General features: G+C 41.5%; 1 protein-coding gene across 3 annotated transcripts in view; it reads left to right on the top strand.

Moving 5' to 3' along the window:
• clcn5b (Cl-/H+ antiporter 5b) overlaps positions 1-12,737 on the top strand; it is a 30,860-nt gene extending 18,123 nt beyond the window's left edge. For all 3 annotated transcript variants that reach the window (XM_014981638.2, XM_014981636.2, XM_014981639.2), the window contains 12 exons: positions 805-927; positions 2,267-2,473; positions 3,334-3,414; positions 4,247-4,481; positions 4,570-4,745; positions 4,831-4,971; positions 6,511-6,697; positions 8,141-8,283; positions 8,488-8,637; positions 8,921-9,026; positions 9,282-9,498; positions 11,792-12,737. In XM_014981638.2, coding sequence (XP_014837124.2) covers positions 805-927; positions 2,267-2,473; positions 3,334-3,414; positions 4,247-4,481; positions 4,570-4,745; positions 4,831-4,971; positions 6,511-6,697; positions 8,141-8,283; positions 8,488-8,637; positions 8,921-9,026; positions 9,282-9,498; positions 11,792-11,882 — 1,857 coding nt within the window. In that variant the 3' untranslated portion in view covers positions 11,883-12,737. The remainder of the gene's footprint in view (positions 1-804; positions 928-2,266; positions 2,474-3,333; positions 3,415-4,246; positions 4,482-4,569; positions 4,746-4,830; positions 4,972-6,510; positions 6,698-8,140; positions 8,284-8,487; positions 8,638-8,920; positions 9,027-9,281; positions 9,499-11,791) is intronic.
• The last annotated feature ends 1,747 nt before the right edge of the window (positions 12,738-14,484 follow it).

The following is a 14,484-nucleotide window of genomic DNA, read 5'->3' as shown; positions in this document are numbered from 1 at the left end:
GATCATCAGTAGACCAGATGTTTAAACGAGCCAATCAATGACCGCTGTGTTCAGACTGTGACTTCTTAACCGTTGCAAGAAAAAAAATAAAAAACATCAGGCCCGAAAACTTGAAACTGTAACGGACTGACTGCATACTTTGTTTTGGTGTTTTTACGTACCCTTTTTTGTGTGGAAAATGTGTATTTTTGATGTCCATTCATGATACTCTTGAACATAATCGCTGCTCTGTGGTTGCATGGAGCTGTTGTCAGTCGGTTGTCATGACAACGGGACTGCTGGTAGAGTAAAAACGAGAAAAAGCAGAATATAAATGAGTTTAAGTTGTTTTTCACACCCGTTAATCACCATTATTTTCCCTTTGGTGTGGCACGCTGCAGCTGCTGCAACTTCTAAAAGTTCAATAATCGATAAAAACTGAAGCACTTCCCTCGTTTGTTCGTAAAACAACTGTTATCAAGCAGCTGAATATGCTTGGGGGTTTTTTAGGAACATCTTTGAGTTCTGCTCTAAACGGACATAGATGTGAACATCTTGATTCTAATTGTGTTGACATATGACATAAAGAGCTTGAGAACCTTTTTTTCTACCTTATTGTCACAACCAGTCTTCGAAAGCTGCATGTTTTTATGTCCTAATGAGAATCTCAGCAACTTGGACAGCAACGTAAGTGATAATGACGCTTGGGTTCCATCTACTGGCTGCAACATGTCATCGTTAGACTTTTTTTTTTTTCTTTCTCTGACTGGATTTATATTTACATTTACTTCATAAAGTTAATAAATGTGCTTGTTGTGTTTTCAGGGCCCGTTTGCCTACATAGTGAACTACCTGATGTACATATTTTGGGCTCTGCTCTTCTCATTCCTGGCCGTGACGCTGGTCAGGGCCTTTGCTCCGTATGCCTGTGGATCAGGAATACCAGAGGTAAAAGTGGACCTCATGTTGTGTTACACCAATCTGTTTTATGTCTATATTTTCTTCCGTCACTGACTGGATTTCTCCTACAGTTACAGCCACATGTTTACATACATCACACAAAAAGAACAAACCCTTTTTCTCTCAGTGTCTGACATTAAATCAGACTAAACTTTTCCTCTTTTAGATCAAATGGGAGAACCAACATTATTTTATATTCTAAATAGCAGAATTTGATTTTCTTTTTTCTCTTTCAGTTCTAGAAAAAAAATCTAGTCTTCACCAGGTTTTAAATGTGTTTAAATCCAGTGCACTCTGGTGACTGTATGATTTTTAGTGCCTTCCCTCTTTAAGGGAGTTTGACTCACTTTTCTTTGCAGCATTGCTTTCTCGATGTTTGTTTCGGCAACTACAGATTGAGATTTGGACCTTTGCAATGCCTGGAGTCTTTTAAGCCCACATCATTACCCCTCCACCACCATGCCTAGTAGTAAGTGTAAGGATTTAGCTAAAAATGCTGCTGCGTTTTAAGGCCATTATTTTAGTAAATGATTATTCTAGAGATTATTCTGATGATTAATTGATTAATCGGATGATGACGGATAATCTTTTGTATTGTCCCAGATAAAGGCCACAAACCAAAATGGCAATTTGGTTCTCTAAAGTCATTGCTTCTGACTTTCTCTCTTGGGCTTCTGTTGTTACACAATTTTAAGTGTCAAACCAGTGAACTTCTACAGAGGTGGTCATACTGATGGTTAAAAAGTAATCAAATAATTTTAGAACCTGATAAAGATCAGATTGTTTCTCTTATGCCTTGTTACGTAAAACCCAAGAATTAAAAGCATAGACTGTTTATTAAACCCTCCCTCGTCCCTCTTCCAGCACTTAATCTTCTGTTTCCACTTTTTATTTCTAAAGAAGTGAACAGATAAAGGCTTTTCTTTTTTTTTTTAAACTCTTCTGTGTGGTCCTGAAAGTCTCACTGATTGATCCATCTCGGGATAAAAAACCCAAGCGAAGCTGTCGGCCTCTCGCTGCGGCTAGTTTCACGTACTCGGATCGTTTTCTCCTCTGACTGTAATCTCTCGCAGGTCAGACTCTGGTCAGGAGGCCCGCGGTCAGGAGATTAATGTCTTATTTGAAAGAAAATATTCTCAAAACAAAAAAAGGGAACTTATTCTCCCCCCCCCCCTTTTTTTTTTTTTTTTAGGGTTTTTAACTCTGAGAGAGAGAGCAGACACACGTCTGAAGCGATTCCTCACCAAAGTCTAAACATGTCGTCGTCTTTGGAATGGAGAACCTGTCCGTTCACACCCCTCCTCCTCTCTCTCCCTGTCGTTTTCAGATTAAAACAATCCTCAGTGGGTTCATCATTCGTGGCTACCTTGGGAAGTGGACCTTGATCATAAAGACCATCACTCTGGTCTTAGCCGTCTCCTCCGGCCTCAGCTTGGGGAAGGAGGGACCTCTGGTTCACGTGGCCTGCTGCTGTGCCAACATACTCTGCCATCTGTTCACCAAATACCGCAAAAACGAGGCCAAACGGCGAGAGGTGGGCTGCTGTGTTTGCTGATGGAATGATGGTTTATTTTCTTTTTTGTTGTTGGACATCACCAAGTGATTGTTCAGGGTAGACTGAAGTTTAAGCAAACTGAAGCTGTATTCTTGGCAGCTCTTCCAACCATGTAACTACATTTAAAGTTAAAACGTAAAGACTAACACCAGAGTGAAAACAAATCATTTTCTCTAAAAAGCAATCAATCTGCAATCACATCAACATTTTAGATATAAACCAGATGAACATAATTACAGAATATCTCGTTTACTTCTTCAGATAGATAAAAGAAAACAAATTTTTATTTTTGTCCACTGTAAGATAAGATATGAAATGTATTTCTGATCATTTGTGAAGAAAAATCTGCAATTTATATATATATGTTTTTCTTAATCTTTCAGACTTTATTTTAACTATAAAACTGCATCTATAGCCTTTCTGTTGTGGCTGATCAGGAATTAATTATTTATATTAGGATTAAAGGCTGAGAACAGTCACTATCACACAGTAATATTTAGCCTTTATCTTGATTAGCTGAAGGCTAAGTATAGCTAAATATCTCCCAAATGACTTGCAATAGTTCAGAATCTTCAGACATTTCACTTTCTATTTTAAACACTTTATTGATACTGGAAATATCCTAGTTTCACACATCTTCCCTCAGTAACAACGTCCACACTGAAGAGTGTTGTCGTTGCGTCTCGGTTGTGACGTTTCCGCCGATTCAGTCTTTCTGAGCAGCGAGTCGTAAACATCATCTGATCCTGGTCAGCAGATGTTTTCCCAGTGCTTCTGGTTCGGATGGATCTGTTGTTCTGAAACGCTCTCCGTTTTTTTTTTTTCCCCTCTTCCTGCAGGTTCTGTCGGCGGCAGCCGCAGTCGGAGTGTCCGTGGCTTTCGGCGCTCCCATAGGGGGAGTCCTGTTCAGTCTGGAGGAGGTGGGTAGGAAGTTGAGAAATAAACCATGAGCTGCAGTGTGCATACCTGTTTCTCTGTCCTGCTACGGAGCCAGTAGAGTTATCGGCACCAGATGACACAGACGACTTGAATTAGTCGCGTCTGGCTTTCCCTCCTTGTTTGTTCTCTCCCAGCCGTGTGACTTTGTACTGGAGCGAACGCACGCTGGCAGCTAATTAAGACGTGATAAACCGGGAATAAACGTTTGCTGCAATAGTTCGGAGAGTCATTGTGTTCTTGGCAGCTCTTGGTTATTAAATAACGAAATGTTCAATCTGCTTCAAAATTGAACTCATTTGTTATTCTTGTTTATTTTCTAAAGATGTTTTCTGTGTACTAGTAGGCATTTAAACTGAAAATAAGTGTACAGTGGCTTGGAAAAATATTCATATGCTCTAACATTGTCTCATTTTGTAATCACAAACTTCAGTCTTTATGTGACAAAACAACATAAGAGTTCGTAATTAAGAAGTAAAGGAGAAAGAAAACAATACAAAACATGTGGAAGAAGATATTCTTGTAAAGAAGAGAGAAAAACAATTATTTTTCACCTGCATGCACAGTACTATGTGACATTGAGAAGTAAAACTGGACATTTAGCACTGCTTTAAGTTGGTTTATAACATAAAATCCAAGTTTAATACAATGTAATGCATCAAAATGTGACAAACATTGGGAGGTATGAATGCAGTTTCAAGCCACTGTAGTATTTTTACAGCTTCTCCCATTGAATCAATATTTTTAGTAATCCTTTGCGCATATATAGGCAAAAAACCCAACCTTTTACTTACTTCTTGATTTCCCCCCCCCCAGGTGAGTTATTACTTCCCCCTGAAAACCCTGTGGCGTTCGTTCTTCGCCGCCCTGGTGGCGGCCTTCACGCTGCGCTCCATCAACCCGTTCGGAAACAGCCGCCTGGTGCTGTTTTACGTGGAGTTCCACGCCCCGTGGCACCTGTTGGAGCTGGCACCTTTCATCCTGCTGGGGATATTCGGCGGCCTCTGGGGGGCGCTGTTCATCAAGGCCAACATCGCATGGTGCAGGATGCGTGAGTGCTGCCTGTTGTAACCTTTTTACTCTTTGTGTTTTGTTGATATGTGTGTGTACTAATCGGCTTGTCCGTGCTCGTCCTGCAGGGAAAACCACTCGGCTCGGGCACTACCCGGTCATCGAGGTGCTGCTGGTCACTGCGGTAACCGCCCTGATCGCCTTTCCCAACAGTTACACCAGAATGAGTGGAGCCGAGCTCATATCCGAGCTTTTCAATGACTGCTCCCTGTTGGACTCCTCTCAGCTGTGTGGCTACAAACAGGTCAGCAGGTGGCTCTTTGTCTCAGTAAGACAAGTTAAGTTATGGATAATACATCTTTTTTTTTTCTTCCATTTTTCACTTCCAGCCGGTCAACACATCAGAAACGGGCGTCGATAACAGCCTGGCTGACCGGCCAGCAGGGGCAGGCCTCTACACGGCGCTGTGGCAGCTGGCCCTGGCCCTCATCTTCAAGATCCTGATCACTGTGATCACTTTTGGCATGAAGGTCAGTTCAGGACACACGTGAGCTCTCGCTTTCTGGAGAGGCGCTTTGTAGACGTTTTATATCGCCGTTTGTACTTAGCTGCTTGTTAAATCGTCATCGCTCCGCTTTGAACTCGTGGTGTTTTTCCCCCGCTGTGGACTCTGTGGGATTGCTAAGCATGTGAGGAAACCACAGCTACAACTGTGTTCACTATACGAAACTGCAGCCACATTTTAAAGACGGGCTTCCCTTTCATTCATCATGAACTTTTCTCAGTAGAAATGGAAAAATGTCTGAAATACAAGATTCTTTTCTTTCCTTGTAAATGTTTTATGTTTGTAAAAAGAGTTTTATGTGTGCTAGAGTGTTTTCACAACTGAGTCAGGTTTGATTGGACACTGAAATTGCAACATTTGTTACATTTTCACACTGCACTGTGTCAAAACTATTCAAATCTTTTGAAAAATCTGATCATCTTCTCGCCTGTGGTGGCGCTGCACCAAGAACCACTGAAGGAAACAACAAAAAAACCTCTGAATAAGACATGAGCACAAAATCCTTCTTCACAAAGTGCAAACAAAAATGGTGTAGTGTCAGCTCTTAAGAGGTTGTAGGATTTGCCTTTTGTCTTTGGCAAAAGACCAAAAGCCATTTCTCCTGTTAACGATGGACTCTTGTGTTTGTTTTGTTGGCTTTTACCCAGAATACCATGCTCTATAGTCCGCTTACTGCTTTTGGAGTGGTCTCTGGTTCACTTGACATACACATATATGCATTAGAACCGCACTTGAGTTCACGTCCACCAAACAGTGAACACCAAAGTTTTTAGGTGGACCAGAGTTCGACTGCATATTCACACCTCCCCAAGTGAACCAGACTTTCTAGCCAAATGAACTGAAGTTCAGTTAAAGTGGACCAAACATGGCTGGTGTGAATTCACCCTTAAATGTAACTTTTAAATTAAACTTTCACAAATTAGATTTAGGGTGCATTCATACCAGACCTGTTTGGTGTGAATGTGCAATCAAAATCTGTTGAGGACCAAGAATGCAAGCTCTGGTCTATCTAAATATATATGTCCCAGTTCAGTTGACGTGGACCAGAGACTCTTGACTCTATAGCGCAGAACATCCTGTGTAAATACAACCAAAACAAATGCATCTGTGTTCACAGTGCTAGCTGGAGAAATGGCTCGTGGTCATTTACCAAAGACAAAAGAGAAATCCTACAACCATTAAAATCTGACGCTACTCTATTTTTGTTTACCTTTTGCGAAGTGGTAAGTTGCTCCTGTCTTCTTCAGAGGTTTTCATGTCGTTTTCTTCTGTGGTCCCTGATGCAGCGCCACCACAGGCGAGGGAAGAAACGGGTTTATCAAATGTTTTGGTTCGTTTGACACAAATGTTACGATTTTGGTTCCAAATGAAACCAAGTCCACCGGACTATGAAGTGTGAAAACACCCTAAATTTAGGCACCTTCTCACTTTGCTTTTTTTAAACTCTGCTCTGGTGGAAAACTGCATTCTTAAAGCCTCCTGACTCTCTTCCATCACCACCCAGGTTCCCTCTGGCCTCTTCATCCCCAGCATGGCTGTGGGAGCGATTGCTGGCAGACTGCTGGGCGTGGGCATGGAGCAGCTGGCCTACTACAACCACGACTGGCTCATCTTTAGAGGGTGGTGCTCCCCAGGAGCCGACTGCATCACACCGGGCCTTTACGCAATGGTCGGGGCCGCTGCTTGTTTAGGTGGGGCTTCGTCTTCTCTGGATTTTTGCTGTTTCAGCCCAGTTCAGTTTATTTCTGCAGCTCAGCGTTATCTCTGGCACTTTACATGAGACATTCAGGAGATCTAGCTTGTGACGGGGGGATTCGCGAATGTCATGTTTGGTGGTTTCCTCTGAAAGTCCGGAAGCAGCTTGGAGTTGATGAAAAGCAGGCAGCTGCTTGGCCGTTCGATAAAGACAGCTTTAGTCTCTGCGTGGTGGTATTCTGAGAATGTGTGGCTTGAACATGCTGAACTGGTTAAGATTGTGTGTTCAGTCCTTCCTGGAAATGTTTTTAGAAACTTAAAAAACCAAAGCAGCGATGGGATGATATAGATGTAGGTAGAACAAATGTCAAGTATTTTTAGTTTGTGTGTATAAATTGTTAACCACTGACGTTTCTTCAACGAGAGATGATGCCTAACTTTGTTTTTGAAATTGGAGAAGTTGGGGGCAGGGTTAGTAATTGAAAGAAATTAAAATATTTCAAATGTTTATTCTCCATGTGCTAAAATGATTTTCTTCTTCTCATTTTTGTAAAACTTTGTAACATTAGTGACCTTTTATTGACGGTTGTCGGACTGGAAAAAAGCAGAAAATTAAGTGTGCTCCTTTTTATGGAAGATAAATATTGGTAAACATTGTTCTTATATATTTAAACTTGTTACAGAGACAGATTTTTGCTTTATTCTTATTACTTAATGTAAATTTGATCCTTTAAATACTGCCTGCTAGAGTTTACCCTTATTTAGATAAAAAAAAAAAAACATCTGATATTTGCTTCCCTTCACAGAACAGAGTGATTTAAATGGTAAATAATCTCAGATCTGAATATTTAATCACAAGGTACACAAAGAAACTGAATGTTATGTTAATTAGCTCTGCTTCTGCTGTTTCCTTTTTTCTTGTGTGTCTGTGCTGCATGCATTTTTTTAACATAGTTGCGTTTAAGTATTTACCTAAGTTTCTATCAAGCTTAAAACTAAAGAAAGACGAGCCAGTGTGAGCTTATTTGCACACAAACTTCATTAAATAAATTCTATTCATGTTTGACAGGCCGGACAAAAGGCATCGTTGACTTATTGGCTGGTCTTACAGGAAACCCAAAAGAGTTTTAGCATTTCTAGAGTAAACATCAGGAGGCAATTCAGAGAGCCGTATTATCTGTTGCATTTCTGACATCTTAACAAGCTCGTTTTCATTCCTCAAAAATGGTTGCCGGACCCACAGCATAAATCTCCCGTCCAGCTCTTGTCAGAAGGACGAGGCTACCAAGAGACATGTAATTGGATTCAGGCTGAAGCCGTTTACCTCGATGCAACTGCAATCATTTCTGTTTTTTTTCCTGAAGCTGCAGCAGTCAGGTGGCTGGTGGTGTTTTGTGTCGGCGAAGTCTAACGTTGTTCCGACCTGTGTCCCGTTGCAGGCGGCGTGACCAGAATGACGGTGTCGCTCGTGGTCATCATGTTTGAGCTGACCGGCGGGTTGGAGTACATCGTTCCCCTCATGGCCGCAACCATGACCAGCAAGTGGGTGGCAGACGCCTTTGGAAGAGAGGGAATTTATGAGGTGAAGTGTCTGCAAACAAAAACTTGATTTTTGTGTTTTCTTTAGCCCTCATCTCCAGTTAACGATCTGATCAAAAGGTGTGAACGAGTGACTCTGCTTGTGCTCGTTCTGCTTTTCTTCTGGTGCATTTGCATTTATTTCTTTTTCCTGCCACGTCTATTCCTGTATGTCTAATCTGAGAGATTCACTCATTTGTATCTGCAGGCTCACATACGGCTGAACGGTTACCCGTTCCTGGAGCCGAAGGAAGAGTTTGAGCACAGCAGCCTGGCAGTGGACGTGATGAGGCCGAGGAGGGGGGACCCTGCTCTGGCTGTGCTCACTCAGGACTCCATGACTATAGGGGAGGTGGAGGTACGGACACCGAAAACCCCGTGCAACAAGCCTGCAACGAAAGATTACTGTAGTGATCAATCAGTCTAACACTCAGAATCACTTTGTGATTTGAAATTGTCACATGAAATCCCAGTAGAATACCTGAAGTTTGTGTTTGCATTGTGACAAAGGGTGGAGGAGTTCATGAGGTGTGAATACATTTTCAAGGCAATCTCTTTTCATGTTATGTTTGAATGATGTCTTGTTTTCCACACGATAACTCCTAACATGTTTTTTTTTTATTTTTTTGTCTTTTTCGTAGACGTTAGTAGAGAGCACTCACTACAGCGGCTTCCCTGTGGTCGTCTCGCAGGAATCCCAAAGGCTGGTGGGATTTGTGCTCAGAAGAGACCTGCTCATATCAATAGGTTCGGATTGCGACTGAATACAAACATTAATTGACATAAATATTCAAATTTTATGTGATTGTGAGGATTGTCATTTGCTGTCATTAAGTCCTGGTTTAAAAGGCTTCTGAGCAATTCTTGTATACCTTAGCAGATATTTGTCGTAGTTTTTAGCCTCTGAAACTGTTTATTTTGCTGGTTGAATTGTAAAACGTTTGATCTGGAATGCCGATGAGTTCTTCATCTAGATTTCTTCCGCTCTGCGTCTCCTGTCAGATAACGCCCGGAAGCGTCAGGACGGCATCGTCAGCGCCTCCCTAGTGGTCTTCACAGAGCACTGCCCTGCCCAGCCGCCCGAAGCGCCCCCTCCCCTCCGCCTCCGAGGCATCATGGACCTGAGCCCCTTCACCGTCACGGACCACACACCCATGGACATCACCGTGGATATTTTCAGGAAACTGGGGCTCCGCCAGTGTCTGGTCACACATAACGGGTATGATTTTCTTGTGTTGTATAACACACACCCATGGAGAGAGGGATGTTTAAAGAAAAAGGTCTTAAGATGAGTCTAGCTTTTATTGAAAATAGGCTATTGCAAATTTTATTGAGTTCCTCACTCTTAGATTGGGGGTTTTTCTTGGCCTGGTTGAGAGGCCAAACATAGAGGTGGAAGTTTTTATTTTTACATTTTACAAACACAGATCACAAACAAAGCTTTTAAAGAGTCGGTGTTCAATGTAGCATAATTCAAGCCACCTTTGAAAGAGGTGGATTTTGAACTGTACCAGATGTCAAAATGGTGAGTTCAGTGACATAGCGCACTGTCTAATCAGAAGCCAACTTCAGCGTTGGGTGGCTTGTGATTTGCGAAACCTACATATAAAAATCAAACGCCCTTTTTAGCGTCCACAAGTACTCAAATAATTATCTGACGTAATCCGAAAATTGGTCATGCCATTGAGTTTTAGTCACTCTCTAAAATGCATAGTGAATCTTCCTCGGTGTAGACTGAGCGTGTGCATAATGTCTCATGAGATTAAGTAATGTTATAATTATTGATGCAATGTTTGAGCAGTTGTGTTAAAACACTTTACCAGTTGGAGTTATAGACCTACGACCAAATGAATGGTGCGGTACGGATGGGTTGAATGACTTTTACAATGTAAACGGACAAAAAAAGTTGACATTTTTGGTTTTTCTAGAACTTTCCAGCAACAGATGAAAGCTGAGATCTCATTGTTGGACTCCTACAGAATTTTTAGCCAAGTTAGTTCTCCTGTGAGGGCGTACGACAAACACCTGAGTGGGGATTTTCTTCTGTGTGCTGGAAAATCGGGATACATTTCTGTTCAGAGAGCCAGAAAGTGGACTCAGTCTGCTGCTCGGCTAATTGTAAAAGTTACCTCACTTTGTCTGAAATCATTTCCACTCCATTCTCCACCGAGGCCCACTAACCTGAACACGTCACCCACAGTACAGCTGCATGTCAGACTTTATACAAGTCTAATATTGTTCTCTTGGAATCAGACAAACGGACCTCAACTCTTTCTTTCTCTCTCTGATTTGTTGAATCTCGGCTTTCGGGGCGGTTTGGAAGTGGAAGTCTGTGTGTATTCTCACGATTTCACCGCCAAACAACTTCTACGTACACATGTTGTGGTCTTCCTTTGTTATTTTCTGTCTTTGGCACATTGTGTTCATTCAGGAGGAATGCCACCACCGACGCAGGCTGCGGCCGGGAGAGTTTCAACTTCAAAGTCTTAATCTAAACAGTTTCTTTGTGAGTGTTGGTGTGAAACGGCAGTTTCTTGTTCTGTTTTACAGTTTCGAGGAGATTGAAAAGTAAGCGCACAATCTTTCAGATTAGTTTTAGCAAAAAGTCCCTTTGACATTTCCCACAGGGTTGCAGTTTAAAGTTTCTTCATGCCTCTTTAAGTGTCTTTGTTGGATCTAAAGCAATCATCAGCAGAAGAGTCTTAAACACTTTCTCCTCTCGGGGTTCCCCTGGAACGTTTCTTCTGAAATGAACTGTTTTAGGGGTTCGGTCCGGTTGTACTTCCCGGCATCACGCACGGCCTCTGGCAGGCCGTCGACAGGCACAACGGGCCCCTGTAGGATTCACACACGTCTGCTTTAGATGCCCTGCGCTGAGGCCAACAGGACGAGGCCCAGACTTTGATCAGAGTGGATCCACATTTGAGGGTACAGAGGAATTTAGTTGATCTGCATTGGCGAAAAAAGAGATAAGAATTTACTTTGAAACTAATATTGAAAGTAAATCACTCTGTTTATTTGTTGGTTGAAATGAAGATAAAGGCTTGACCCTTTTTCTCAGAATTATGACTTTAATCTGAGAAAAGTCCAAGTCCTTTGTTGTTGTTTTTCCAGTAGCCCTAATCCTCTGCCGTACGTTAAAGACGTGCTCTAAAATTAAAATAAATGTGGCACCCTGCTCTAAGCTATTCCTTCCTTTCAGCTGAAGCAGATTTGAACCTTTAGTTGACCTAAATTTGAAACTCGGGTCAAGAAAATATACCATGACATACTTCAAGCGTATAAGGCGGGTCAGTCAGGGTTGATCCCAATTTCCTCCTGTCCTTCCACACTTGTACATCCCATTTTTAGACTTCTCTAGTGTCTATAAGAAGAAAACGATCAGTTTCTTTCTCTAGAATGTTTCCTTCAGAAGCTGATATTAAAAAAACAACAAAAAAACGACACAATGAACCACTTTCTCGTCCTAAAAGTCCGAGCTTAACCTCCATCTTTTTGTGTGTCGTCATCAGGAGGCTGCTGGGGATCATCACTAAAAAGGACATCTTGAAACACATGGCACAGATAGCCAACAGAGACCCCGACTCCATCCTCTTCAACTGAACTCCTTTCATTTGACGCTTCTACCTCCCGTCCACAGAGCGGGACGGAGGACACACACCAGCTCGGACACGCCTCACCTCTCCTCAAACCAGAGACTTCCAGCGTTCATTTGCACAAACAATTCACGGCCGGCTGAGTTGGAATTCCTGTGAATTTTTTTCTTTCTTTTTGGAGGCCTTCCTGGATCCAATGAAGCAAAATGCTCCCTGTAGCAGTGACTCACCCGGAGAGCTTCAGTGGGTGTGGGCGACTCGTTCACGTGTTCTCCTTTTGGCACTTTTCCTTTCTCTGCATTTTCTCTCGTTTTTCGAGGGGGGAAACTCGGAAGAAGTCTGGAATCGTCCTGAATCGACCGGAGGGAGGAGATGATCCGACGTGACGGATGCCGAAAACTAAAATAGGAGGTGAAGGGAGAGGGGAAAAAACTTTAAAAAATGAAGTGGGTGAAAAGAAGATGGAGAGGTTTGGGAAGCTCCGCGAATGCCCCGGAGCTGTCCTCGCAAGTCCAGACAAGACGCCGTTCTCCAGGAGCAGAGGATGCACCGATGGCTCGCCCACAACACCGAAGGGCATCGATTCAGGAGTCCCACGCAGAGGATTGCACATCTACACTCCAACGAAGACATTGACGACCGCCTGGGAAGTCCCCACAAGTGTCTCCCTTATGCTTGAGAGTTTGGCGGCAGCCTGGGAACCGACCAGCCACCGTCCGGACCGGCACCGTAGCAGAACCGCTCTGATCCGAACACCATGCCTTATGGGAGCGCCGCAGTGGAAGGGCTTAAAGAATCATGACACTTTGATTTAATTTAATGTCAAATTGTTGACCCCACTAAATTATTACACTGATTTAAACAGATTGTGTTGTCTCTTTTTATGTTGACGTTTTTCCTTTTGGCTGGTTGAACTTAATTTGAACAGGCTACATTTTTAAAAATCCTGTCAGAATCTTATCCAAGACATCCAAATATTCTTGTTTGAAATACTGAGACACTTTTCAACCTCTTTATTGCATCATGCAACTGCATTTAGGGCTGAAGTGATTAATTGCGATTAATCAATTATTGAAGTAAGCGTCAACTAATTTAGTAATTCTTTAATTGTTCACCGGAGTGTACTGACCCATAAGTGCAATAAGGCTGAATTACTCGCGATTAATCATTATATACATTAAATAGGAATATATACATTTTATATTTAAGATTAATACAATCTTTGTTGCTGAATCTTTTCTACCCAGAACTCCTTAAGTAACAGTTTTAGCTTCAACTAATAAGCATCAATTCCAATTATTAATCAGTTAATCATGCTAGAAGTATTTTTTTAACTACAGTCTTTGCTATGAATGATTAAGCGTATGCTACAGGAATACTTTATTGCATTTTAGACAATAAAATGTTTTATTAAAACAAAGTCAATTGCTTATTTGTTAGTAATTTTTTTAAGATATAACTAATATTGTATAAAAAAGGCTCAGGTGGTTAAATTATGTCTAAAGAATGTGCCAGTTTTTAAAATCTGATTAATTGGAGGAATAATCAATAACTAAAATTGTCATTTTCTAGAATAATGGCCTAAGTAATTTTTTGCCATGTGTTTTTTTTGTTCTCCCCCTGTGCCCCCCCATCATCTTTTGGGGGAAAAAAATGACTTAATCCATTATTTTAGGAAGCTCACCAAATAATAGTTGGGGTCTGTTTTAAGGTGTCAAAGTTTAAGGTAAAAATATATAAGACACTGGTAAATATCAATGTCTTATATTGATATTTATAAGAGATAACAGTAATATAAATATCAAATATTGGCCCAAATCTTCACATCGGTGCATTCCCAGCTGTAGCGTGACGTGATGCGGAAACGTTTCTGAGTAAATACTTTTCAAAGTTAATTAGTGGAATCGGGAAAATGTGCAATTAGCCGCTGCTTGTTTTCATTTCAGACGTTTCATCCCCGTCAAATCCCGCTCACAAATATTTCACGAGCCGAACAATATTATCCTAGACTCAGTTTTAACCCTTTACAGTCCCAGAGGGTTCATTTCTGATGACTTAATGCAGGGAAGCCGAGACTCATAAAGTTTTTTTATTTTATTTTTTTTATTGATCCTTTGAGCTGATTTTCTGTTTTCCTTCCATCAGGGCCCGGAGCTGCTGTGCATGGCCAGCATAAACACCGAGGCGAGGGCCGATAGAATTGATTTCAGAAATACTCTTTGTCCTTTCAGAGTTAGTTTGGCACAGAAACGAAATGTGTCCTGGGAAGCCATGAAAAAAACGTTTGTTCGTTCAAAGGTGCAACTTTTATTCAACTCCGCTTCTCCGTTATTTCTATATGTTCAAATACATTTAGAAATGCGTGGTTACCACAAAAAAGACTGAAATTTGACTGTATTGAGTCAACATACAACCTTTTTTTTTTTTTTTTTTTTTTTTTGCAAAGATAATGAACTGAATCCGATTTATTACCTCCCATCAGATCCAACTGACGGACAAGACCAAAGCAGCGTTCCGGAGGAGACTAAATGAGTCCTGATTAATCAGATTTAACTCTAAAATCTAATCTAATGTTAGAGTATTTCTTCCTCACTCTTTATCAATCTATC

This window comes from Poecilia mexicana, unplaced genomic scaffold, assembly GCF_051168715.1.
Source record: "Poecilia mexicana isolate PSO_F unplaced genomic scaffold, ASM5116871v1 scaffold_18, whole genome shotgun sequence".
Classification (NCBI taxonomy): domain Eukaryota; kingdom Metazoa; phylum Chordata; class Actinopteri; order Cyprinodontiformes; family Poeciliidae; genus Poecilia; species Poecilia mexicana.
The sequence above is the reverse complement of the archived record's forward strand: the minus strand, read 5'-3'. Positions and strand labels throughout refer to the sequence as shown.